Source organism: Astatotilapia calliptera, chromosome 19 (assembly GCF_964374335.1).
Source record: "Astatotilapia calliptera chromosome 19, fAstCal68.1, whole genome shotgun sequence".
Classification (NCBI taxonomy): domain Eukaryota; kingdom Metazoa; phylum Chordata; class Actinopteri; order Cichliformes; family Cichlidae; genus Astatotilapia; species Astatotilapia calliptera.
Window position 1 is genome coordinate 17,962,849 of NC_137440.1, and position 19,952 is coordinate 17,982,800.

Genomic DNA, 19,952 nt, shown 5'->3' on the forward strand with positions numbered 1-19,952 from the left:
TGAGCCAGGTAGGGCAGACATAGGGTGCGTTATGTGCTTTCCAGTGTGAAATGTCTTGAAAAGCACTCAGACAAAAAACTTGCCCACAAATTCTTTTATGTCTACCAGTCAGAAACCTTCCTAAATTGAGCACATCCTAACTTTTGTTTGCATGCCTTAGCTTGCAGGCAACAAAATGAGAGTGATGCCCAATGGGTTAAAGCAAATCTGGGTCCATTCGTCCAATATACAGCGTACTCTGACCTCAAAGACTTCAACATCTCTACGGTAAGCCCTACATTGCACTTCTAGTCCTCCCTTAAGAACAGGAAAACAAAATTGTAGACTTAAGAAGACAAACACAGGAGTTTATTTTGCCATATAAAAAATACAAGCAAATCATAGAGCACACTTTCTTTGGTTGCAAACTGTAATCCTTTACCCACAGCATTGGTCATTACTGCTGTCTGATATTATGTTGATTCCCTGTTGTAGGCTGGATTGTTGTCAACGCTCAATCCCTCTGAGGTGGCACAGCTGCTACTGAGCTCTGGAGCCTCAAATAACACAGATTTTATTGATCTTGTGTTTGAACAACTTGAAGAGGGCAACGCTCTAAAAAATGTGGATGAATTCCTGACACAGCTGACAGCCAATGGACAGGTAGGCTAGCCTCCTAAAAGGGTGAAGGAGGACAATGCGGATATTTGATTCCAGAAGTAAATACAGAATAACACATCGGTCTCAACCGCTACATCCATTGTTGGCTATTGTATCTTAGAAAACAAATGGTTACAGCCTTTGTACCATGTTGTATGAGTGTACTTCCAACATGCAATCTCACATTTGCTTATGTCTTTTTCCACTTTAATATGACAGACCCCACATTTCCAGCCTGTTGTGAGAGATCGGGTCATGAATACGACCTTCATCATCATCAGTCCACATTTCTCCACTTTCACGACAAACGACTATGAACTTTGGTTCCATGTGAAACTGATTCCTATCCTTGCCAGTTTTACTCCAGAAATGCTGATAAACACAACCACAACCATCAGCTGCACGAACTACCAAGTCATGTGAGTAGCTTTCTTGGAGCAATCAAGATTTTGTTGCAAATGAAAATGACAATAGTGACAAAGAACAGCATGAGAACGTTTTCTTTCAACTGTTGCAGTGTGAGTGGGTTGGCTTTAGTTATCCAGGAGATGCCACTGTACAGACGGCAAGAGATCACACATGGTCTGCTGGGCTACCTAAGAAATGCTGACAATGCCATCAATGAGCCAGGTAGGGCAGACATAGGGTGTGTTATGTGCTTTCCAGTGTGAAATGTCTAGAAAAGCACTCAGACAAAAAACTTAAATTCTTTCATGTCTACCAGTCACAAACCTTCCTAAATTGAGCACATCTTAAGTTTTGTCTGCGTGTCTTAGCTTGCAGGCAACAAAATGAGAGCGATGCCCAATGGGTTAAAGCAAATCTGGGTCCATTCATCCAATATTCAGCGTACTCTGACCTCAAAGACTTCAACATCTCTACGGTAATCTTCATATTACTCTTCCTGTCTTTCTTGAGAATAGCAAAGCAAAATTCTGGAAATTATACAAAAGACATGCATTTCATGAATTCTACTTTTTTGTATCCATAGCTGACAGTTCTGGACGTTCTTTCACCATCGCAGAAGGCTGAACTAATCCTAGATCCAAACAGTGGTGCTTTAAACGATGCACATGTTGTAAGGGAGGTGTTGACAAGCTTGACAGAGACCAGTGATTATGAGCAGCTCAACCAATTCTTCCAGGTTTTTGCAAACATCAACAAGCAGGTGAATTCTCATTGGTAACCTTACCTCAGTGCAAACATCAACAAATGTTAACAGTGTTCTTTCATAAGCCTGCTCAAGTGTTTAACTCAAAATGATCTATTTCTGATATGCTTCATGCCTTGAGGCATCCCTGCTGTACAGAAGTACAAAGATTTAGTTTAGATAAGCTCCCCCTCACCTCCACATTTCCACAAAGACTTCAGGACTTCCTCTCTGACCTTATTATGATCCCCTTCTCTTTTCAGAGAAATGTCACCTTCATCCAAAATCCAGATGTGCGAGACACCATTTTGAACCTGACCTTGACAGCCCTTGCTCCTCAGCTTAAAGACTTTCAGCCAGAAGACTATCAACAGTGGTTCCAGGTTTATTTGGTTCCTGTGATGGCGAGCATCCTTCCTAGCAGCTTGCGGGTGATCCCCAGTAACATCACCTGTGAATCCTACCAGGCTATGTAAGATATTTCTGATATCCACAGTTAGACATTTGGGTGTGCACAATGCCAAGCTGAGGCTCCTGACAAGTCACAATGAATTCTTTTCTTCCTTTAGATACGATGGTCTTGCGCAGAGTTTGGCAGCATTGCCACTGGACCTTTCACAGGGCGTGAGATCAAGCAAGCAGTACCTCCAGGACACATTCCCACGTATGTGGCAAATAGGCTTTCCTGACTAAACTTTTCTCAAAAGCCCAGTACCAGCACTGTAATGACTACTCCACTGATTTGTTTCCTTTCTTTTTCTTCCCAAACAGGCTGCTCAGTTCCAGCTTCCTTTGTGGTAAGATTAGTTTTTTGGGGTGTGTGTGTGTGTGGGGGGGGGGGGGGGGGGTGTCTTGCATGGGTTATCCAATATTTGATCCAGGTTTGGCACACTAATTGGGCCAACTGTGACAAAGTCAAGGTATTTACACTTGAAGAAGATGTTTCCACTATACTAACAATCATATTTTCTTTGTCTTCAGTGCAAGGTGACCCCAGTTCATGGTGAGTCTGTCTAAAAGTAGACATTTCAACTCTAAGGATATAAATGCATTCTGAAGGACTATTATCTGACACACAACCATTCTCTTTTCACAGTGAATCTCATTTGTGATGGAGTTGATGGGTGGGTGAAATGCCGTTTTGTTCAATGTTGATTCTGTCTAGGTAAAATTCGTTAACACAGTGCAATTAAGGGGACATTGGATTTCAATTTATTGTGTTTTTTCCACAGTTCAAAACTTGAACAAATCCTGTCAGCTGGCAATTCCTCGGCAGCCCTGTGCAATTTCACCATCACAGAACATGCCTGTTCCTCTGTAAGATTCCTTTTTAAACTCCAAAAACAGAACATAGATTTTGCCCCATTATGGTTCTGAGACAAATCTCCATGAGCTCTGACAAAATGGCTGTATTCTTTGTCAATTTTCTTTTTCAAGGCTCCCTATCTCACATCCAGCAACTTGGTCACACTGCTGAACTGCACACTGAAAAGCCAAAACATATACCCAGTAGAAGTCTGGAAGCTTTTCTTCCAAAAAGCCTCTGCTGTACTGGACCAGGCCCTTGAGACATTTGCTAACATGGTAAGTACAAAATCACATTTTCACAATATTGCCGTTTCCCTGCGTGAAGTTTGGGTCCAGCTACAATTATTTTTCTGCCAATTCAAGGCCAGCAACAACACTTACCCGACCTCGTCAAATGTGCTCGAGGCTCTTGGAGAAGTGAGAATTGACAACTTCAACCAGGCACAACTACAGAGTGAGGAGTTCATTACCAGCTGGTTCAAGACAAAGATCCGTCCGTTTCTGGCCGTTCCATCTTTCAACTTCCTATTTTGCCTTAGCTCCAAAAACTTCAGCTGCCAGACATACCAGACTGTGTAAGTAAATATGAGACATATTGCTCTATTCTGCAAACTTGCAGTTGACTAGAAGTTTAGATGTTGAAAGCTTTCTCTCAAATGTAGCATTCAGGCATTTGGAAGCCAAAAGGCATCCATGGACAGAGACACACAGCAAGCAGTCTTCACTCACTTCATCAAACCGTTCTTGTCAAGAAATGACTCAACAGGTAAAAGGAGAAACTCAAGCTCACTTTGGTTTTTCCATGACAACATGTGGTATATTACCCTGTCAATAACTTTCTTGCTTTTTCTGCAGATCCTGGCTGTGTCTCATCTATCACGGGGAGCCAAGCGTGGTTAAAGGCAAACCTTGGCGACTTCTCTGATTTTGCAACTGTGCAGGACTTGCAAGCCTTCAATCCTAATTTGTCCACTGTGAGTGCCAACTACAGATGTACATCTTCCTGTAAACGGAATTCTTTTACCCAGAACATTTCCATGACTGCTGTCTTATATTATGCTGGTTCTCTTTTGTAGGCTGAATTGTTGTCAGTCTTTAGTCCTTCTCAGATGGCACAGCTGGTACTGAGTTTGGGAGCCTCCAATAACACAGATTTGATTGATCGTGTGTTTGAGCGACTGCAAGAGGGCAACGCTCTAAAAAATGTGGATGGATTCCTCACACAACTGACAGCCAATGGACAGGTATGCTAGGCTTCTAAAAGGGTGAAGGAGGACAATCCTGGTGTTTTATTCCAGCAGGATAAGACAGAATAAGACATTTGCTAAACCGCTACACAAGTCTTCAAGGAGTCTATCATAGAAAAGAATTGCTTGCAGCCTTTGTACCATGTTGTATGAGTACATTTGCAACATGCAGTCTCTGTATTGCTTAGCTTCTTTTCCACCTCAATTTCACAGATGCCAATTTTCCAGCCTGTTGTGAGAGATCGGGTCATGAATACGACCTTCATCATCATCAGTCCACATTTCTCCACTTTCACGACAAACGACTATGAACTTTGGTTCCATGTGAAACTGATTCCTATCCTTGCCAGTTTTACTCCAGAAATGCTGATAAACACAACCACAAAAATCAGCTGCACAAACTACCAAGTCATGTGAGTAGCTTTCTTGGAGCAATCAAGATTTTGTTGCAAATGAAAATGACAATAGTGACAAAGAACAGCATGAGAACGTTTTCTTTCAACTGTTGCAGTGTGAGTGGGTTGGCTTTAGTTATCCAGGAGATGCCACTGTACAGACGGCAAGAGATCACACATGGTCTGCTGGGCTATCTAAGAAATGCTGAAAATGCCATCAATGAGCCAGGTAGGGCAGACATAGGGTGCGTTATGTGCTTTCCAGTGTGAAATGTCTTGAAAAGCACTCAGACAAAAAACTTGCCCACAAATTCTTTTATGTCTACCAGTCAGAAACCTTCCTAAATTGAGCACATCCTAACTTTTGTTTGCATGCCTTAGCTTGCAGGCAACAAAATGAGAGTGATGCCCAATGGGTTAAAGCAAATCTGGGTCCATTCGTCCAATATACAGCGTACTCTGACCTCAAAGACTTCAACATCTCTACGGTAAGCCCTACATTGCACTTCTAGTCCTCCCTTAAGAGCAGGAAAACAAAATTGTAGACTTAAGAAGACAAACACAGGAGTTTATTTTGCCATATCAAAAAGTACAAGCAAATCATAGAGCACACTTTCTTTGGTTGCAAACTGTAATCCTTTACCCACAGCATTGGTCATTACTGCTGTCTGATATTATGTTGATTCCCTGTTGTAGGCTGGATTGTTGTCGACGCTCAATCCCTCTGAGGTGGCACAGCTGCTACTGAGCTCTGGAGCCTCAAATAACACAGATTTTATTGATCTTGTGTTTGAACAACTTGAACAGGGCAACGCTCTAAAAAATGTGGATGAATTCCTGACACAGCTGACAGCCAATGGACAGGTAGGCTAGCCTCCTAAAAGGGTGAAGGAGGACAATGCGGATATTTGATTCCAGAAGTAAACAGAATAAAACATCGGTCTCAACCGCTACATCCATTGTTGGCTATTGTATCTTAGAAAACAAATGGTTACAGCCTTTGTACCATGTTGTATGGGTGTACTTCCAACATGCAATCTCACATTTGCTTATGTCTTTTTCCACTTTAATATGACAGACCCCACATTTCCAGCCTGTTGTGAGAGATCGGGTCATGAATACGACCTTCATCATCATCAGTCCACATTTCTCCACTTTCACGACAAACGACTATGAACTTTGGTTCCATGTGAAACTGATTCCTATCCTTGCCAGTTTTACTCCAGAAATGCTGATAAACACAACCACAACCATCAGCTGCACAAACTACCAAGTCATGTGAGTAGCTTTCTTGGAGCAATCAAGATTTTGTTGCAAATGAAAATGACAATAGTGACAAAGAACAGCATGAGAACGTTTTCTTTCAACTGTTGCAGTGTGAGTGGGTTGGCTTTAGTTATCCAGGAGATGCCACTGTACAGACGGCAAGAGATCACACATGGTCTGCTGGGCTACCTAAGAAATGCTGACAATGCCATCAATGAGCCAGGTAGGCCAGACATAGGGTGCGTTATGTGCTTTCCAGTGTGAAATGTCTGGAAAAGCACTCAGACAAAAAACTTAAATTCTTTCATGTCTACCAGTCAGAAACTTTCCTAAATTGAGCACATCTTAACTTTTGTTTGCATGCCTTAGCTTGCAGGCAACAAAATGAGAGTGATGCCCAATGGGTTAAAGCAAAGCTGGGTCCATTCGTCCAATATACAGCGTACTCTGACCTCAAAGACTTCAACATCTCTACGGTAAGCCCTACATTGCACTTCTAGTCCTCCCTTAAGAACAGGAAAACAAAATTGTAGACTTAAGAAGACAAACACAAGAGTTTATTTTGCCATATAAAAAATACAAGCAAATCATAGAACACACTTTCTTTGGTTGCAAACTGTAATCCTTTACCCACAGCATTGGTCATTACTGCTGTCTGATATTATGTTGATTCCCTGTTGTAGGCTGGATTGTTGTCAACGCTCAATCCCTCTGAGGTGGCACAGCTGCTACTGAGCTCTGGAGCCTCAAATAACACAGATTTTATTGATCTTGTGTTTGAACAACTTGAACAGGGCAACGCTCTAAAAAATGTGGATGAATTCCTGACACAGCTGACAGCCAATGGACAGGTAGGCTAGCCTCCTAAAAGGGTGAAGGAGGACAATGCGGATATTTGATTCCAGAAGTAAATACAGAATAACACATCGGTCTCAACCGCTACATCCATTGTTGGCTATTGTATCTTAGAAAACAAATGGTTACAGCCTTTGTACCATGTTGTATGGGTGTACTTCCAACATGCAATCTCACATTTGCTTATGTCTTTTTCCACTTTAATATGACAGACCCCACATTTCCAGCCTGTTGTGAGAGATCGGGTCATGAATACAACCTTCATCATCATCAGTCCACATTTCTCCACTTTCACGACAAACGACTATGAACTTTGGTTCCATGTGAAACTGATTCCTATCCTTGCCAGTTTTACTCCAGAAATGCTGATAAACACAACCACAACCATCAGCTGCACGAACTACCAAGTCATGTGAGTAGCTTTCTTGGAGCAATCAAGATTTTGTTGCAAATGAAAATGACAATAGTGACAAAGAACAGCATGAGAACGTTTTCTTTCAACTGTTGCAGTGTGAGTGGGTTGGCTTTAGTTATCCAGGAGATGCCACTGTACAGACGGCAAGAGATCACACATGGTCTGCTGGGCTACCTAAGAAATGCTGACAATGCCATCAATGAGCCAGGTAGGGCAGACATAGGGTGCGTTATGTGCTTTCCAGTGTGAAATGTCTAGAAAAGCACTCAGACAAAAAACTTAAATTCTTTCATGTCTACCAGTCACAAACCTTCCTAAATTGAGCACATCTTAAGTTTTGTCTGCGTGTCTTAGCTTGCAGGCAACAAAATGAGAGCGATGCCCAATGGGTTAAAGCAAATCTGGGTCCATTCATCCAATATTCAGCGTACTCTGACCTCAAAGACTTCAACATCTCTACGGTAATCTTCATATTACTCTTCTTGTCTTTCTTGAGAATAGCAAAGCAAAATTCTGGAAATTATACAAAAGACATGCATTTCATGAATTCTACTTTTTTGTATCCATAGCTGACAGTTCTGGACGTTCTTTCACCATCGCAGAAGGCTGAACTAATCCTAGATCCAAACAGTGGTGCTTTAAATGATGCACATGTTGTAAGGGAGGTGTTGACAAGCTTGACAGAGACCAGTGATTATGAGCAGCTCAACCAATTCTTCCAGGTTTTTGCAAACATCAACAAGCAGGTGAATTCTCATTGGTAACCTTACCTCAGTGCAAACATCAACAAATGTTAACAGTGTTCTTTCATAAGCCTGCTCAAGTGTTTAACTCAAAATGATCCATTTCTGATATGCTTCATGCCTTGAGGCATCCCTGCTGTACAGAAGTACAAAGATTTAGTTTAGATAAGCTCCCCCTCACCTCCACATTTCCACAAAGACTTCAGGACTTCCTCTCTGACCTTATTATGATCCCCTTCTCTTTTCAGAGAAATGTCACCTTCATCCAAAATCCAGATGTGCGAGACACCATTTTGAACCTGACCTTGACAGCCCTTGCTCCTCAGCTTAAAGACTTTCAGCCAGAAGACTATCAACAGTGGTTCCAGGTTTATTTGGTTCCTGTGATGGCGAGCATCCTTCCTAGCAGCTTGCGGGTGATCCCCAGTAACATCACCTGTGAATCCTACCAGGCTATGTAAGATATTTCTGATATCCACAGTTAGACATTTGGGTGTGCACAATGCCAAGCTGAGGCTCCTGACAAGTCACAATGAATTCTTTTCTTCCTTTAGATACGATGGTCTTGCGCAGAGTTTGGCAGCATTGCCACTGGACCTTTCACAGGGCGTGAGATCAAGCAAGCAGTACCTCCAGGACACATTCCCACGTATGTGGCAAATAGGCTTTCCTGACTAAACTTTTCTCAAAAGCCCAGTACCAGCACTGTAATGACTACTCCATTGATTTGTTTCCTTTCTTTTTCTTCCCAAACAGGCTGCTCAGTTCCAGCTTCCTTTGTGGTAAGATTAGTTTTTTGGGGGGTGTGTGTGTGTGTGTGTGTGTGTGTGGGGGGGGGGGGGGGGGGGGTGTCTTGCATGGGTTATCCAATATTTGATCCAGGTTTGGCACACTAATTGGGCCAACTGTGACAAAGTCAAGGTATTTACACTTGAAGAAGATGTTTCCACTATACTAACAATCATATTTTCTTTGTCTTCAGTGCAAGGTGACCCCAGTTCATGGTGAGTCTGTCTAAAAGTAGACATTTCAACTCTAAGGATATAAATGCATTCTGAAGGACTATTATCTGACACACAACCATTCTCTTTTCACAGTGAATCTCATTTGTGATGGAGTTGATGGGTGGGTGAAATGCCGTTTTGTTCAATGTTGATTCTGTCTAGGTAAAATTCGTTAACACAGTGCAATTAAGGGGACATTGGATTTCAATTTATTGTGTTTTTTCCACAGTTCAAAACTTGAACAAATCCTGTCAGCTGGCAATTCCTCGGCAGCCCTGTGCAATTTCACCATCACAGAACATGCCTGTTCCTCTGTAAGATTCCTTTTTAAACTCCAAAAACAGAACATAGATTTTGCCCCATTATGGTTCTGAGACAAATCTCCATGAGCTCTGACAAAATGGCTGTATTCTTTGTCAATTTTCTTTTTCAAGGCTCCCTATCTCACATCCAGCAACTTGGTCACACTGCTGAACTGCACACTGAAAAGCCAAAACATATACCCAGTAGAAGTCTGGAAGCTTTTCTTCCAAAAAGCCTCTGCTGTACTGGACCAGGCCCTTGAGACATTTGCTAACATGGTAAGTACAAAATCACATTTTCACAATATTGCCGTTTCCCTGCGTGAAGTTTGGGTCCAGCTACAATTATTTTTCTGCCAATTCAAGGCCAGCAACAACACTTACCCGACCTCGTCAAATGTGCTCGAGGCTCTTGGAGAAGTGAGAATTGACAACTTCAACCAGGCACAACTACAGAGTGAGGAGTTCATTACCAGCTGGTTCAAGACAAAGATCCGTCCGTTTCTGGCCGTTCCATCTTTCAACTTCCTATTTTGCCTTAGCTCCAAAAACTTCAGCTGCCAGACATACCAGACTGTGTAAGTAAATATGAGACATATTGCTCTATTCTGCAAACTTGCAGTTGACTAGAAGTTTAGATGTTGAAAGCTTTCTCTCAAATGTAGCATTCAGGCATTTGGAAGCCAAAAGGCATCCATGGACAGAGACACACAGCAAGCAGTCTTCACTCACTTCATCAAACCGTTCTTGTCAAGAAATGACTCAACAGGTAAAAGGAGAAACTCAAGCTCACTTTGGTTTTTCCATGACAACATGTGGTATATTACCCTGTCAATAACTTTCTTGCTTTTTCTGCAGATCCTGGCTGTGTCTCATCTATCACGGGGAGCCAAGCGTGGTTAAAGGCAAACCTTGGCGACTTCTCTGATTTTGCAACTGTGCAGGACTTGCAAGCCTTCAATCCTAATTTGTCCACTGTGAGTGCCAACTGCAGATGTACATCTTCCTGTAAACGGAATTCTTTTACCCAGAACATTTCCATGACTGCTGTCTTATATTATGCTGGTTCTCTTTTGTAGGCTGAATTGTTGTCAGTCTTTAGTCCTTCTCAGATGGCACAGCTGGTACTGAGTTTGGGAGCCTCCAATAACACAGATTTGATTGATCGTGTGTTTGAGCGACTGCAAGAGGGCAACGCTCTAAAAAATGTGGATGGATTCCTCACACAACTGACAGCCAATGGACAGGTATGCTAGGCTTCTAAAAGGGTGAAGGAGGACAATCCTGGTGTTTTATTCCAGCAGGATAAGACAGAATAAGACATTTGCTAAACCGCTACACAAGTCTTCAAGGAGTCTATCATAGAAAAGAATTGCTTGCAGCCTTTGTACCATGTTGTATGAGTACATTTGCAACATGCAGTCTCTGTATTGCTTAGCTTCTTTTCCACCTCAATTTCACAGATGCCAATTTTCCAGCCTGTTGTGAGAGATCGGGTCATGAATACGACCTTCATCATCATCAGTCCACATTTCTCCACTTTCACGACAAACGACTATGAACTTTGGTTCCATGTGAAACTGATTCCTATCCTTGCCAGTTTTACTCCAGAAATGCTGATAAACACAACCACAAAAATCAGCTGCACAAACTACCAAGTCATGTGAGTAGCTTTCTTGGAGCAATCAAGATTTTGTTGCAAATGAAAATGACAATAGTGACAAAGAACAGCATGAGAACGTTTTCTTTCAACTGTTGCAGTGTGAGTGGGTTGGCTTTAGTTATCCAGGAGATGCCACTGTACAGACGGCAAGAGATCACACATGGTCTGCTGGGCTATCTAAGAAATGCTGAAAATGCCATCAATGAGCCAGGTAGGGCAGACATAGGGTGCGTTATGTGCTTTCCAGTGTGAAATGTCTTGAAAAGCACTCAGACAAAAAACTTGCCCACAAATTCTTTCATGTCTACCAGTCAGAAACCTTGCTAAATTGAGCACATCCTAACTTTTGTTTGCATGCCTTAGCTTGCAGGCAACAAAATGAGAGTGATGCCCAATGGGTTAAAGCAAATCTGGGTCCATTCGTCCAATATACAGCGTACTCTGACCTCAAAGACTTCAACATCTCTACGGTAAGCCCTACATTGTACTTCTAGTCCTCCCTTAAGAGCAGGAAAACAAAATTGTAGACTTAAGAAGACAAACACAGGAGTTTATTTTGCCATATCAAAAAGTACAAGCAAATCATAGAGCACACTTTCTTTGGTTGCAAACTGTAATCCTTTACCCACAGCATTGGTCATTACTGCTGTCTGATATTATGTTGATTCCCTGTTGTAGGCTGGATTGTTGTCGACGCTCAATCCCTCTGAGGTGGCACAGCTGCTACTGAGCTCTGGAGCCTCAAATAACACAGATTTTATTGATCTTGTGTTTGAACAACTTGAACAGGGCAACGCTCTAAAAAATGTGGATGAATTCCTGACACAGCTGACAGCCAATGGACAGGTAGGCTAGCCTCCTAAAAGGGTGAAGGAGGACAATGCGGATATTTGATTCCAGAAGTAAACAGAATAAAACATCGGTCTCAACCGCTACATCCATTGTTGGCTATTGTATCTTAGAAAACAAATGGTTACAGCCTTTGTACCATGTTGTATGGGTGTACTTCCAACATGCAATCTCACATTTGCTTATGTCTTTTTCCACTTTAACATGACAGAGCCCACATTTCCAGCCTGTTGTGAGAGATCGGGTCATGAATACGACCTTCATCATCATCAGTCCACATTTCTCCACTTTCACGACAAACGACTATGAACTTTGGTTCCATGTGAAACTGATTCCTATCCTTGCCAGTTTTACTCCAGAAATGCTCATAAACGCAACCACAACCATCAGCTGCACAAACTACCAAGTCATGTGAGTAGCTTTCTTGGAGCAATCAAGATTTTGTTGTAAATGAAAATGACAATAGTGACAAAGAACAGCATGAGAACGTTTTCTTTCAACTGTTGCAGTGTGAGTGGGTTGGCTTTAGTTATCCAGGAGATGCCACTGTACAGACGGCAAGAGATCACACATGGTCTGCTGGGCTACCTAAGAAATGCTGACAATGCCATCAATGAGCCAGGTAGGGCAAACATAGGGTGCGTTATGTGCTTTCCAGTGTGAAATGTCTTGAAAAGCACTCAGACAAAAAACTTGCCCACAAATTCTTTCATGTCTACCTGTCAGAAACTTTCCTAAATTGAGCACATCCTAACTTTTGTTTGCATGCCTTAGCTTGCAGGCAACAAAATGAGAGTGATGCCCAATGGGTTAAAGCAAAGCTGGGTCCATTCGTCCAATATACAGCGTACTCTGACCTCAAAGACTTCAACATCTCTACGGTAAGCCCTACATTGCACTTCTAGTCCTCCCTTAAGAACAGGAAAACAAAATTGTAGACTTAAGAAGACAAACACAGGAGTTTATTTTGCCATATAAAAAATACAAGCAAATCATAGAACACACTTTCTTTGGTTGCAAACTGTAATCCTTTACCCACAGCATTGGTCATTACTGCTGTCTGATATTATGTTGATTCCTTGTTGTAGGCTGGATTGTTGTCAACGCTCAATCCCTCTGAGGTGGCACAGCTGCTACTGAGCTCTGGAGCCTCAAATAACACAGATTTTATTGATCTTGTGTTTGAACAACTTGAACAGGGCAACGCTCTAAAAAATGTGGATGAATTCCTGACACAGCTGACAGCCAATGGACAGGTAGGCTAGCCTCCTAAAAGGGTGAAGGAGGACAATGCGGATATTTGATTCCAGAAGTAAACAGAATAAAACATCGGTCTCAACCGCTACATCCATTGTTGGCTATTGTATCTTAGAAAACAAATGGTTACAGCCTTTGTACCATGTTGTATGGGTGTACTTCCAACATGCAATCTCACATTTGCTTATGTCTTTTTCCACTTTAATATGACAGACCCCACATTTCCAGCCTGTTGTGAGAGATCGGGTCATGAATACGACCTTCATCATCATCAGTCCACATTTCTCCACTTTCACGACAAACGACTATGAACTTTGGTTCCATGTGAAACTGATTCCTATCCTTGCCAGTTTTACTCCAGAAATGCTGATAAACACAACCACAACCATCAGCTGCACGAACTACCAAGTCATGTGAGTAGCTTTCTTGGAGCAATCAAGATTTTGTTGCAAATGAAAATGACAATAGTGACAAAGAACAGCATGAGAACGTTTTCTTTCAACTGTTGCAGTGTGAGTGGGTTGGCTTTAGTTATCCAGGAGATGCCACTGTACAGACGGCAAGAGATCACACATGGTCTGCTGGGCTACCTAAGAAATGCTGAAAATGCCATCAATGAGCCAGGTAGGCCAGACATAGGGTGTGTTATGTGCTTTCCAGTGTGAAATGTCTAGAAAAGCACTCAGACAAAAAACTTAAATTCTTTCATGTCTACCAGTCACAAACCTTCCTAAATTGAGCACATCTTAAGTTTTGTCTGCGTGTCTTAGCTTGCAGGCAACAAAATGAGAGCGATGCCCAATGGGTTAAAGCAAATCTGGGTCCATTCATCCAATATTCAGCGTACTCTGACCTCAAAGACTTCAACATCTCTACGGTAATCTTCATATTACTCTTCCTGTCTTTCTTGAGAATAGCAAAGCAAAATTCTGGAAATTATACAAAAGACATGCATTTCATGAATTCTACTTTTTTGTATCCATAGCTGACAGTTCTGGACGTTCTTTCACCATCGCAGAAGGCTGAACTAATCCTAGATCCAAACAGTGGTGCTTTAAACGATGCACATGTTGTAAGGGAGGTGTTGACAAGCTTGACAGAGACCAGTGATTATGAGCAGCTCAACCAATTCTTCCAGGTTTTTGCAAACATCAACAAGCAGGTGAATTCTCATTGGTAACCTTACCTCAGTGCAAACATCAACAAATGTTAACAGTGTTCTTTCATAAGCCTGCTCAAGTGTTTAACTCAAAATGATCTATTTCTGATATGCTTCATGCCTTGAGGCATCCCTGCTGTACAGAAGTACAAAGATTTAGTTTAGATAAGCTCCCCCTCACCTCCACATTTCCACAAAGACTTCAGGACTTCCTCTCTGACCTTATTATGATCCCCTTCTCTTTTCAGAGAAATGTCACCTTCATCCAAAATCCAGATGTGCGAGACACCATTTTGAACCTGACCTTGACAGCCCTTGCTCCTCAGCTTAAAGACTTTCAGCCAGAAGACTATCAACAGTGGTTCCAGGTTTATTTGGTTCCTGTGATGGCGAGCATCCTTCCTAGCAGCTTGCGGGTGATCCCCAGTAACATCACCTGTGAATCCTACCAGGCTATGTAAGATATTTCTGATATCCACAGTTAGACATTTGGGTGTGCACAATGCCAAGCTGAGGCTCCTGACAAGTCACAATGAATTCTTTTCTTCCTTTAGATACGATGGTCTTGCGCAGAGTTTGGCAGCATTGCCACTGGACCTTTCACAGGGCGTGAGATCAAGCAAGCAGTACCTCCAGGACACATTCCCACGTATGTGGCAAATAGGCTTTCCTGACTAAACTTTTCTCAAAAGCCCAGTACCAGCACTGTAATGACTACTCCATTGATTTGTTTCCTTTCTTTTTCTTCCCAAACAGGCTGCTCAGTTCCAGCTTCCTTTGTGGTAAGATTAGTTTTTTGGGGTGTGTGTGTGTGTGTGTGTTGGGGGGGGGGGGGGGGTGTCTTGCATGGGTTATCCAATATTTGATCCAGGTTTGGCACACTAATTGGGCCAACTGTGACAAAGTCAAGGTATTTACACTTGAAGAAGATGTTTCCACTATACTAACAATCATATTTTCTTTGTCTTCAGTGCAAGGTGACCCCAGTTCATGGTGAGTCTGTCTAAAAGTAGACATTTCAACTCTAAGGATATAAATGCATTCTGAAGGACTATTATCTGACACACAATCATTCTCTTTTCACAGTGAATCTCATTTGTGATGGAGTTGATGGGTGGGTGAAATGCCGTTTTGTTCAATGTTGATTCTGTCTAGGTAAAATTCGTTAACACAGTGCAATTAAGGGGACATTGGATTTCAATTTATTGTGTTTTTTCCACAGTTCAAAACTTGAACAAATCCTGTCAGCTGGCAATTCCTCGGCAGCCCTGTGCAATTTCACCATCACAGAACATGCCTGTTCCTCTGTAAGATTCCTTTTTAAACTCCAAAAACAGAACATAGATTTTGCCCCATTATGGTTCTGAGACAAATCTCCATGAGCTCTGACAAAATGGCTGTATTCTTTGTCAATTTTCTTTTTCAAGGCTCCCTATCTCACATCCAGCAACTTGGTCACACTGCTGAACTGCACACTGAAAAGCCAAAACATATACCCAGTAGAAGTCTGGAAGCTTTTCTTCCAAAAAGCCTCTGCTGTACTGGACCAGGCCCTTGAGACATTTTCTAACATGGTAAGTACAAAATCACATTTTCACAATATTGCCATTTCCCTGCGTGAAGTTTGGGTCCAGCTACAATTATTTTTCTGCCAATTCAAGGCCAGCAACAACACTTACCCGACCTCGTCAAATGTGCTCGAGGCTCTTGGAGAAGTGAGAATTGACAACTTCAACCAGGCACAACTACAGAGTGAGGAGTTCATTACCAGCTGGTTCAAAACAAAGATCCGTCCGTTTCTGGCCGTTCCATCTTTCAACTTCCTATTTTGCCTTAGCTCCAAAAACTTCAGCTGCCAGACATACCAGACTGTGTAAGTAAATATGAGACATATTGCTCTATTCTGCAAACTTGCAGTTGACTAGAAGTTTAGATGTTGAAAGCTTTCTCTCAAATGTAGCATTCAGGCATTTGGAAGCCAAAAGGCATCCATGGACAGAGACACACAGCAAGCAGTCTTCACTCACTTCATCAAACCGTTCTTGTCAAGAAATGACTCAACAGGTAAAAGGAGAAACTCAAGCTCACTTTGGTTTTTCCATGACAACATGTGGTATATTACCCTGTCAATAACTTTCTTGCTTTTTCTGCAGATCCTGGCTGTGTCTCATCTATCACGGGGAGCCAAACGTGGCTAAAGGCAAACCTTGGCGACTTCTCTGATTTTGCAACTGTGCAGGACTTGCAAGCCTTCAATCCTAATTTGTCCACTGTGAGTGCCAACTGCAGATGTACATCTTCCTGTAAACGGAATTCTTTTACCCAGAACATTTCCATGACTGCTGTCTTATATTATGCTGGTTCTCTTTTGTAGGCTGAATTGTTGTCAGTCTTTAGTCCTTCTCAGATGGCACAGCTGGTACTGAGTTTGGGAGCCTCCAATAACACAGATTTGATTGATCGTGTGTTTGAGCGACTGCAAGAGGGCAACGCTCTAAAAAATGTGGATGGATTCCTCACACAACTGACAGCCAATGGACAGGTATGCTAGGCTTCTAAAAGGGTGAAGGAGGACAATCCTGGTGTTTTATTCCAGCAGGATAAGACAGAATAAGACATTTGCTAAACCGCTACACAAGTCTTCAAGGAGTCTATCATAGAAAAGAATTGCTTGCAGCCTTTGTACCATGTTGTATGAGTACATTTGCAACATGCAGTTTCTGTATTGCTTAGCTTCTTTTCCACCTCAATTTCACAGATGCCAATTTTCCAGCCTGTTGTGAGAGATCGGGTCATGAATACGACCTTCATCATCATCAGTCCACATTTCTCCACTTTCACGACAAACGACTATGAACTTTGGTTCCATGTGAAACTGATTCCTATCCTTGCCAGTTTTACTCCAGAAATGCTGATAAACACAACCACAAAAATCAGCTGCACAAACTACCAAGTCATGTGAGTAGCTTTCTTGGAGCAATCAAGATTTTGTTGCAAATGAAAATGACAATAGTGACAAAGAACAGCATGAGAACGTTTTCTTTCAACTGTTGCAGTGTGAGTGGGTTGGCTTTAGTTATCCAGGAGATGCCACTGTACAGACGGCAAGAGATCACACATGGTCTGCTGGGCTATCTAAGAAATGCTGAAAATGCCATCAATGAGCCAGGTAGGGCAGACATAGGGTGCGTTATGTGCTTTCCAGTGTGAAATGTCTTGAAAAGCACTCAGACAAAAAACTTGCCCACAAATTCTTTCATGTCTACCAGTCAGAAACCTTCCTAAATTGAGCACATCCTAACTTTTGTTTGCATGCCTTAGCTTGCAGGCAACAAAATGAGAGTGATGCCCAATGGGTTAAAGCAAATCTGGGTCCATTCATCCAATATACAGCGTACTCTGACCTCAAAGACTTCAACATCTCTACGGTAAGCCCTACATTGCACTTCTAGTCCTCCCTTAAGAGCAGGAAAACAAAATTGTAGACTTAAGAAGACAAACACAGGAGTTTATTTTGCCATATCAAAAAGTACAAGCAAATCATAGAGCACACTTTCTTTGGTTGCAAACTGTAATCCTTTACCCACAGCATTGGTCATTACTGCTGTCTGATATTATGTTGATTCCCTGTTGTAGGCTGGATTGTTGTCGACGCTCAATCCCTCTGAGGTGGCACAGCTGCTACTGAGCTCTGGAGCCTCAAATAACACAGATTTTATTGATCTTGTGTTTGAACAACTTGAACAGGGCAACGCTCTAAAAAATGTGGATGAATTCCTGACACAGCTGACAGCCAATGGACAGGTAGGCTAGCCTCCTAAAAGGGTGAAGGAGGACAATGCGGATATTTGATTCCAGAAGTAAACAGAATAAAACATCGGTCTCAACCGCTACATCCATTGTTGGCTATTGTATCTTAGAAAACAAATGGTTACAGCCTTTGTACCATGTTGTATGGGTGTACTTCCAACATGCAATCTCACATTTGCTTATGTCTTTTTCCACTTTAATATGACAGACCCCACATTTCCAGCCTGTTGTGAGAGATCGGGTCATGAATACGACCTTCATCATCATCAGTCCACATTTCTCCACTTTCACGACAAACGACTATGAACTTTGGTTCCATGTGAAACTGATTCCTATCCTTGCCAGTTTTACTCCAGAAATGCTCATAAACGCAACCACAAAAATCAGCTGCACAAACTACCAAGTCATGTGAGTAGCTTTCTTGGAGCAATCAAGATTTTGTTGCAAATGAAAATGACAATAGTGACAAAGAACAGCATGAGAACGTTTTCTTTCAACTGTTGCAGTGTGAGTGGGTTGGCTTTAGTTATCCAGGAGATGCCACTGTACAGACGGCAAGAGATCACACATGGTCTGCTGGGCTACCTAAGAAATGCTGACAATGCCATCAATGAGCCAGGTAGGGCAAACATAGGGTGCGTTATGTGCTTTCCAGTGTGAAATGTCTGGAAAAGCACTCAGACAAAAAACTTGCCCACAAATTCTTTCATGTCTACCAGTCAGAAACCTTCCTAAATTGAGCACATCCTAACTTTTGTTTGCATGCCTTAGCTTGCAGGCAACAAAATGAGAGTGATGCCCAATGGGTTAAAGCAAAGCTGGGTCCATTCGTCCAATATACAGCGTACTCTGACCTCAAAGACTTCAACATCTCTACGGTAAGCCCTACATTGCACTTCTAGTCCTCCCTTAAGAACAGGAAAACAAAATTGTAGACTTAAGAAGACAAACACAGGAGTTTATTTTGCCATATAAAAAATACAAGCAAATCATAGAACACACTTTCTTTGGTTGCAAACTGTAATCCTTTACCCACAGCATTGGTCATTACTGCTGTCTGATATTATGTTGATTCCCTGTTGTAGGCTGGATTGTTGTCAACGCTCAATCCCTCTGAGGTGGCACAGCTGCTACTGAGCTCTGGAGCCTCAAATAACACAGATTTTATTGATCTTGTGTTTGAACAACTTGAACAGGGCAACGCTCTAAAAAATGTGGATGAATTCCTGACACAGCTGACAGCCAATGGACAGGTAGGCTAGCCTCCTAAAAGGGTGAAGGAGGACAATGCGGATATTTGATTCCAGAAGTAAACAGAATAAAACATCGGTCTCAACCGCTACATCCATTGTTGGCTATTGTATCTTAGAAAACAAATGGTTACAGCCTTTGTACCATGTTGTATGAGTGTACTTCCAACATGCAATCTCACATTTGCTTATGTCTTTTTCCACTTTAATATGACAGAGCCCACATTTCCAGCCTGTTGTGAGAGATCGGGTCATGAATACGACCTTCATCATCATCAGTCCACATTTCTCCACTTTCACGACAAACGACTATGAACTTTGGTTCCATGTGAAACTGATTCCTATCCTTGCCAGTTTTACTCCAGAAATGCTGATAAACACAACCACAACCATCAGCTGCACGAACTACCAAGTCATGTGAGTAGCTTTCTTGGAGCAATCAAGATTTTGGTGTAACAGAAAATGACAATAGTGACAAAGAACAGCATGAGAACGTTTTCTTTCAACTGTTGCAGTGTGAGTGGGTTGGCTTTAGTTATCCAGGAGATGCCACTGTACAGACGGCAAGAGATCACACATGGTCTGCTGGGCTACCTAAGAAATGCTGACAATGCCATCAATGAGCCAGGTAGGGCAGACA

General features: G+C 42.1%; 3 protein-coding genes and 2 long non-coding RNA genes across 5 annotated transcripts; all 5 read left to right on the forward strand.

Moving 5' to 3' along the window:
- The first annotated feature begins 1,793 nt into the window (after positions 1–1,793).
- Positions 1,794–6,865, forward strand: LOC145422629 (uncharacterized). The gene is made up of 20 exons (XM_080294172.1): positions 1,794–1,807; positions 2,053–2,261; positions 2,359–2,453; positions 2,561–2,586; positions 2,771–2,792; positions 2,886–2,913; positions 3,022–3,106; positions 3,227–3,373; positions 3,461–3,672; positions 3,760–3,863; positions 3,953–4,071; positions 4,174–4,341; positions 4,558–4,757; positions 4,856–4,968; positions 5,121–5,227; positions 5,436–5,603; positions 5,818–6,017; positions 6,116–6,228; positions 6,375–6,481; positions 6,689–6,865. Exons 2-20 carry the CDS (start codon positions 2,191–2,193, stop codon positions 6,863–6,865), a joined length of 2,262 nt encoding a protein of 753 aa, XP_080150298.1. The 5' UTR covers positions 1,794–1,807; positions 2,053–2,190.
- Positions 6,866–7,277: 412 nt separating this feature from the next.
- LOC145422528 (uncharacterized) lies at positions 7,278–11,315 on the forward strand. Its single transcript, XM_080294003.1, has 16 exons — positions 7,278–7,483; positions 7,630–7,736; positions 7,845–8,021; positions 8,267–8,475; positions 8,573–8,667; positions 8,775–8,800; positions 9,001–9,022; positions 9,116–9,143; positions 9,252–9,336; positions 9,457–9,603; positions 9,691–9,902; positions 9,990–10,093; positions 10,183–10,301; positions 10,404–10,571; positions 10,788–10,987; positions 11,086–11,315. The coding sequence occupies exons 1-16, from the start codon at positions 7,312–7,314 to the stop codon at positions 11,237–11,239; spliced, it is 2,025 nt and encodes a 674-aa protein (XP_080150129.1). The 5' UTR covers positions 7,278–7,311; the 3' UTR covers positions 11,240–11,315.
- Positions 11,316–11,649: 334 nt separating this feature from the next.
- LOC145422390 (uncharacterized) lies at positions 11,650–12,458 on the forward strand. Its single transcript, XR_013903673.1, has 3 exons — positions 11,650–11,833; positions 12,048–12,247; positions 12,346–12,458. It is a non-coding gene; the product is annotated as an uncharacterized LOC145422390 (long non-coding RNA).
- Positions 12,459–12,929: 471 nt separating this feature from the next.
- On the forward strand, positions 12,930–13,717 carry LOC145422452 (uncharacterized). Its single transcript, XR_013903738.1, has 3 exons — positions 12,930–13,092; positions 13,307–13,506; positions 13,605–13,717. It is a non-coding gene; the product is annotated as an uncharacterized LOC145422452 (long non-coding RNA).
- An 83-nt stretch (positions 13,718–13,800) lies between these two features.
- On the forward strand, positions 13,801–17,504 carry LOC145422630 (uncharacterized). The gene is made up of 16 exons (XM_080294173.1): positions 13,801–13,810; positions 13,864–13,970; positions 14,079–14,255; positions 14,501–14,709; positions 14,807–14,901; positions 15,009–15,034; positions 15,224–15,245; positions 15,339–15,366; positions 15,475–15,559; positions 15,680–15,826; positions 15,914–16,125; positions 16,213–16,316; positions 16,406–16,524; positions 16,627–16,794; positions 17,011–17,210; positions 17,309–17,504. Exons 1-16 carry the CDS (start codon positions 13,801–13,803, stop codon positions 17,460–17,462), a joined length of 1,863 nt encoding a protein of 620 aa, XP_080150299.1. The 3' UTR covers positions 17,463–17,504.
- The last annotated feature ends 2,448 nt before the right edge of the window (positions 17,505–19,952 follow it).

Coding starts and splice junctions, on each gene's coding strand:
- LOC145422629 (XM_080294172.1), top strand. CDS start 2,191: ATGGCGAGCATCCTTCCTAGCAGCTTGCGGGTGATCCCCAGTAACATC. Junction 4,758..4,855: donor TGCACAAACTACCAAGTCAT/GTGAGTAGCTTT, acceptor CAACTGTTGCAG/TGTGAGTGGGTTGGCTTTAG. Junction 6,482..6,688: donor AAGACTTCAACATCTCTACG/GTAAGCCCTACA, acceptor TCCCTGTTGTAG/GCTGGATTGTTGTCAACGCT.
- LOC145422528 (XM_080294003.1), top strand. CDS start 7,312: ATGAAAATGACAATAGTGACAAAGAACAGCATGAGAACGTTTTCTTTC. Junction 8,668..8,774: donor CCTCCAGGACACATTCCCAC/GTATGTGGCAAA, acceptor CTTCCCAAACAG/GCTGCTCAGTTCCAGCTTCC. Junction 10,572..10,787: donor AACTGACAGCCAATGGACAG/GTATGCTAGGCT, acceptor TCAATTTCACAG/ATGCCAATTTTCCAGCCTGT.
- LOC145422630 (XM_080294173.1), top strand. Junction 16,317..16,405: donor GTCAAGAAATGACTCAACAG/GTAAAAGGAGAA, acceptor CTTTTTCTGCAG/ATCCTGGCTGTGTCTCATCT. Junction 16,525..16,626: donor TCAATCCTAATTTGTCCACT/GTGAGTGCCAAC, acceptor TCTCTTTTGTAG/GCTGAATTGTTGTCAGTCTT.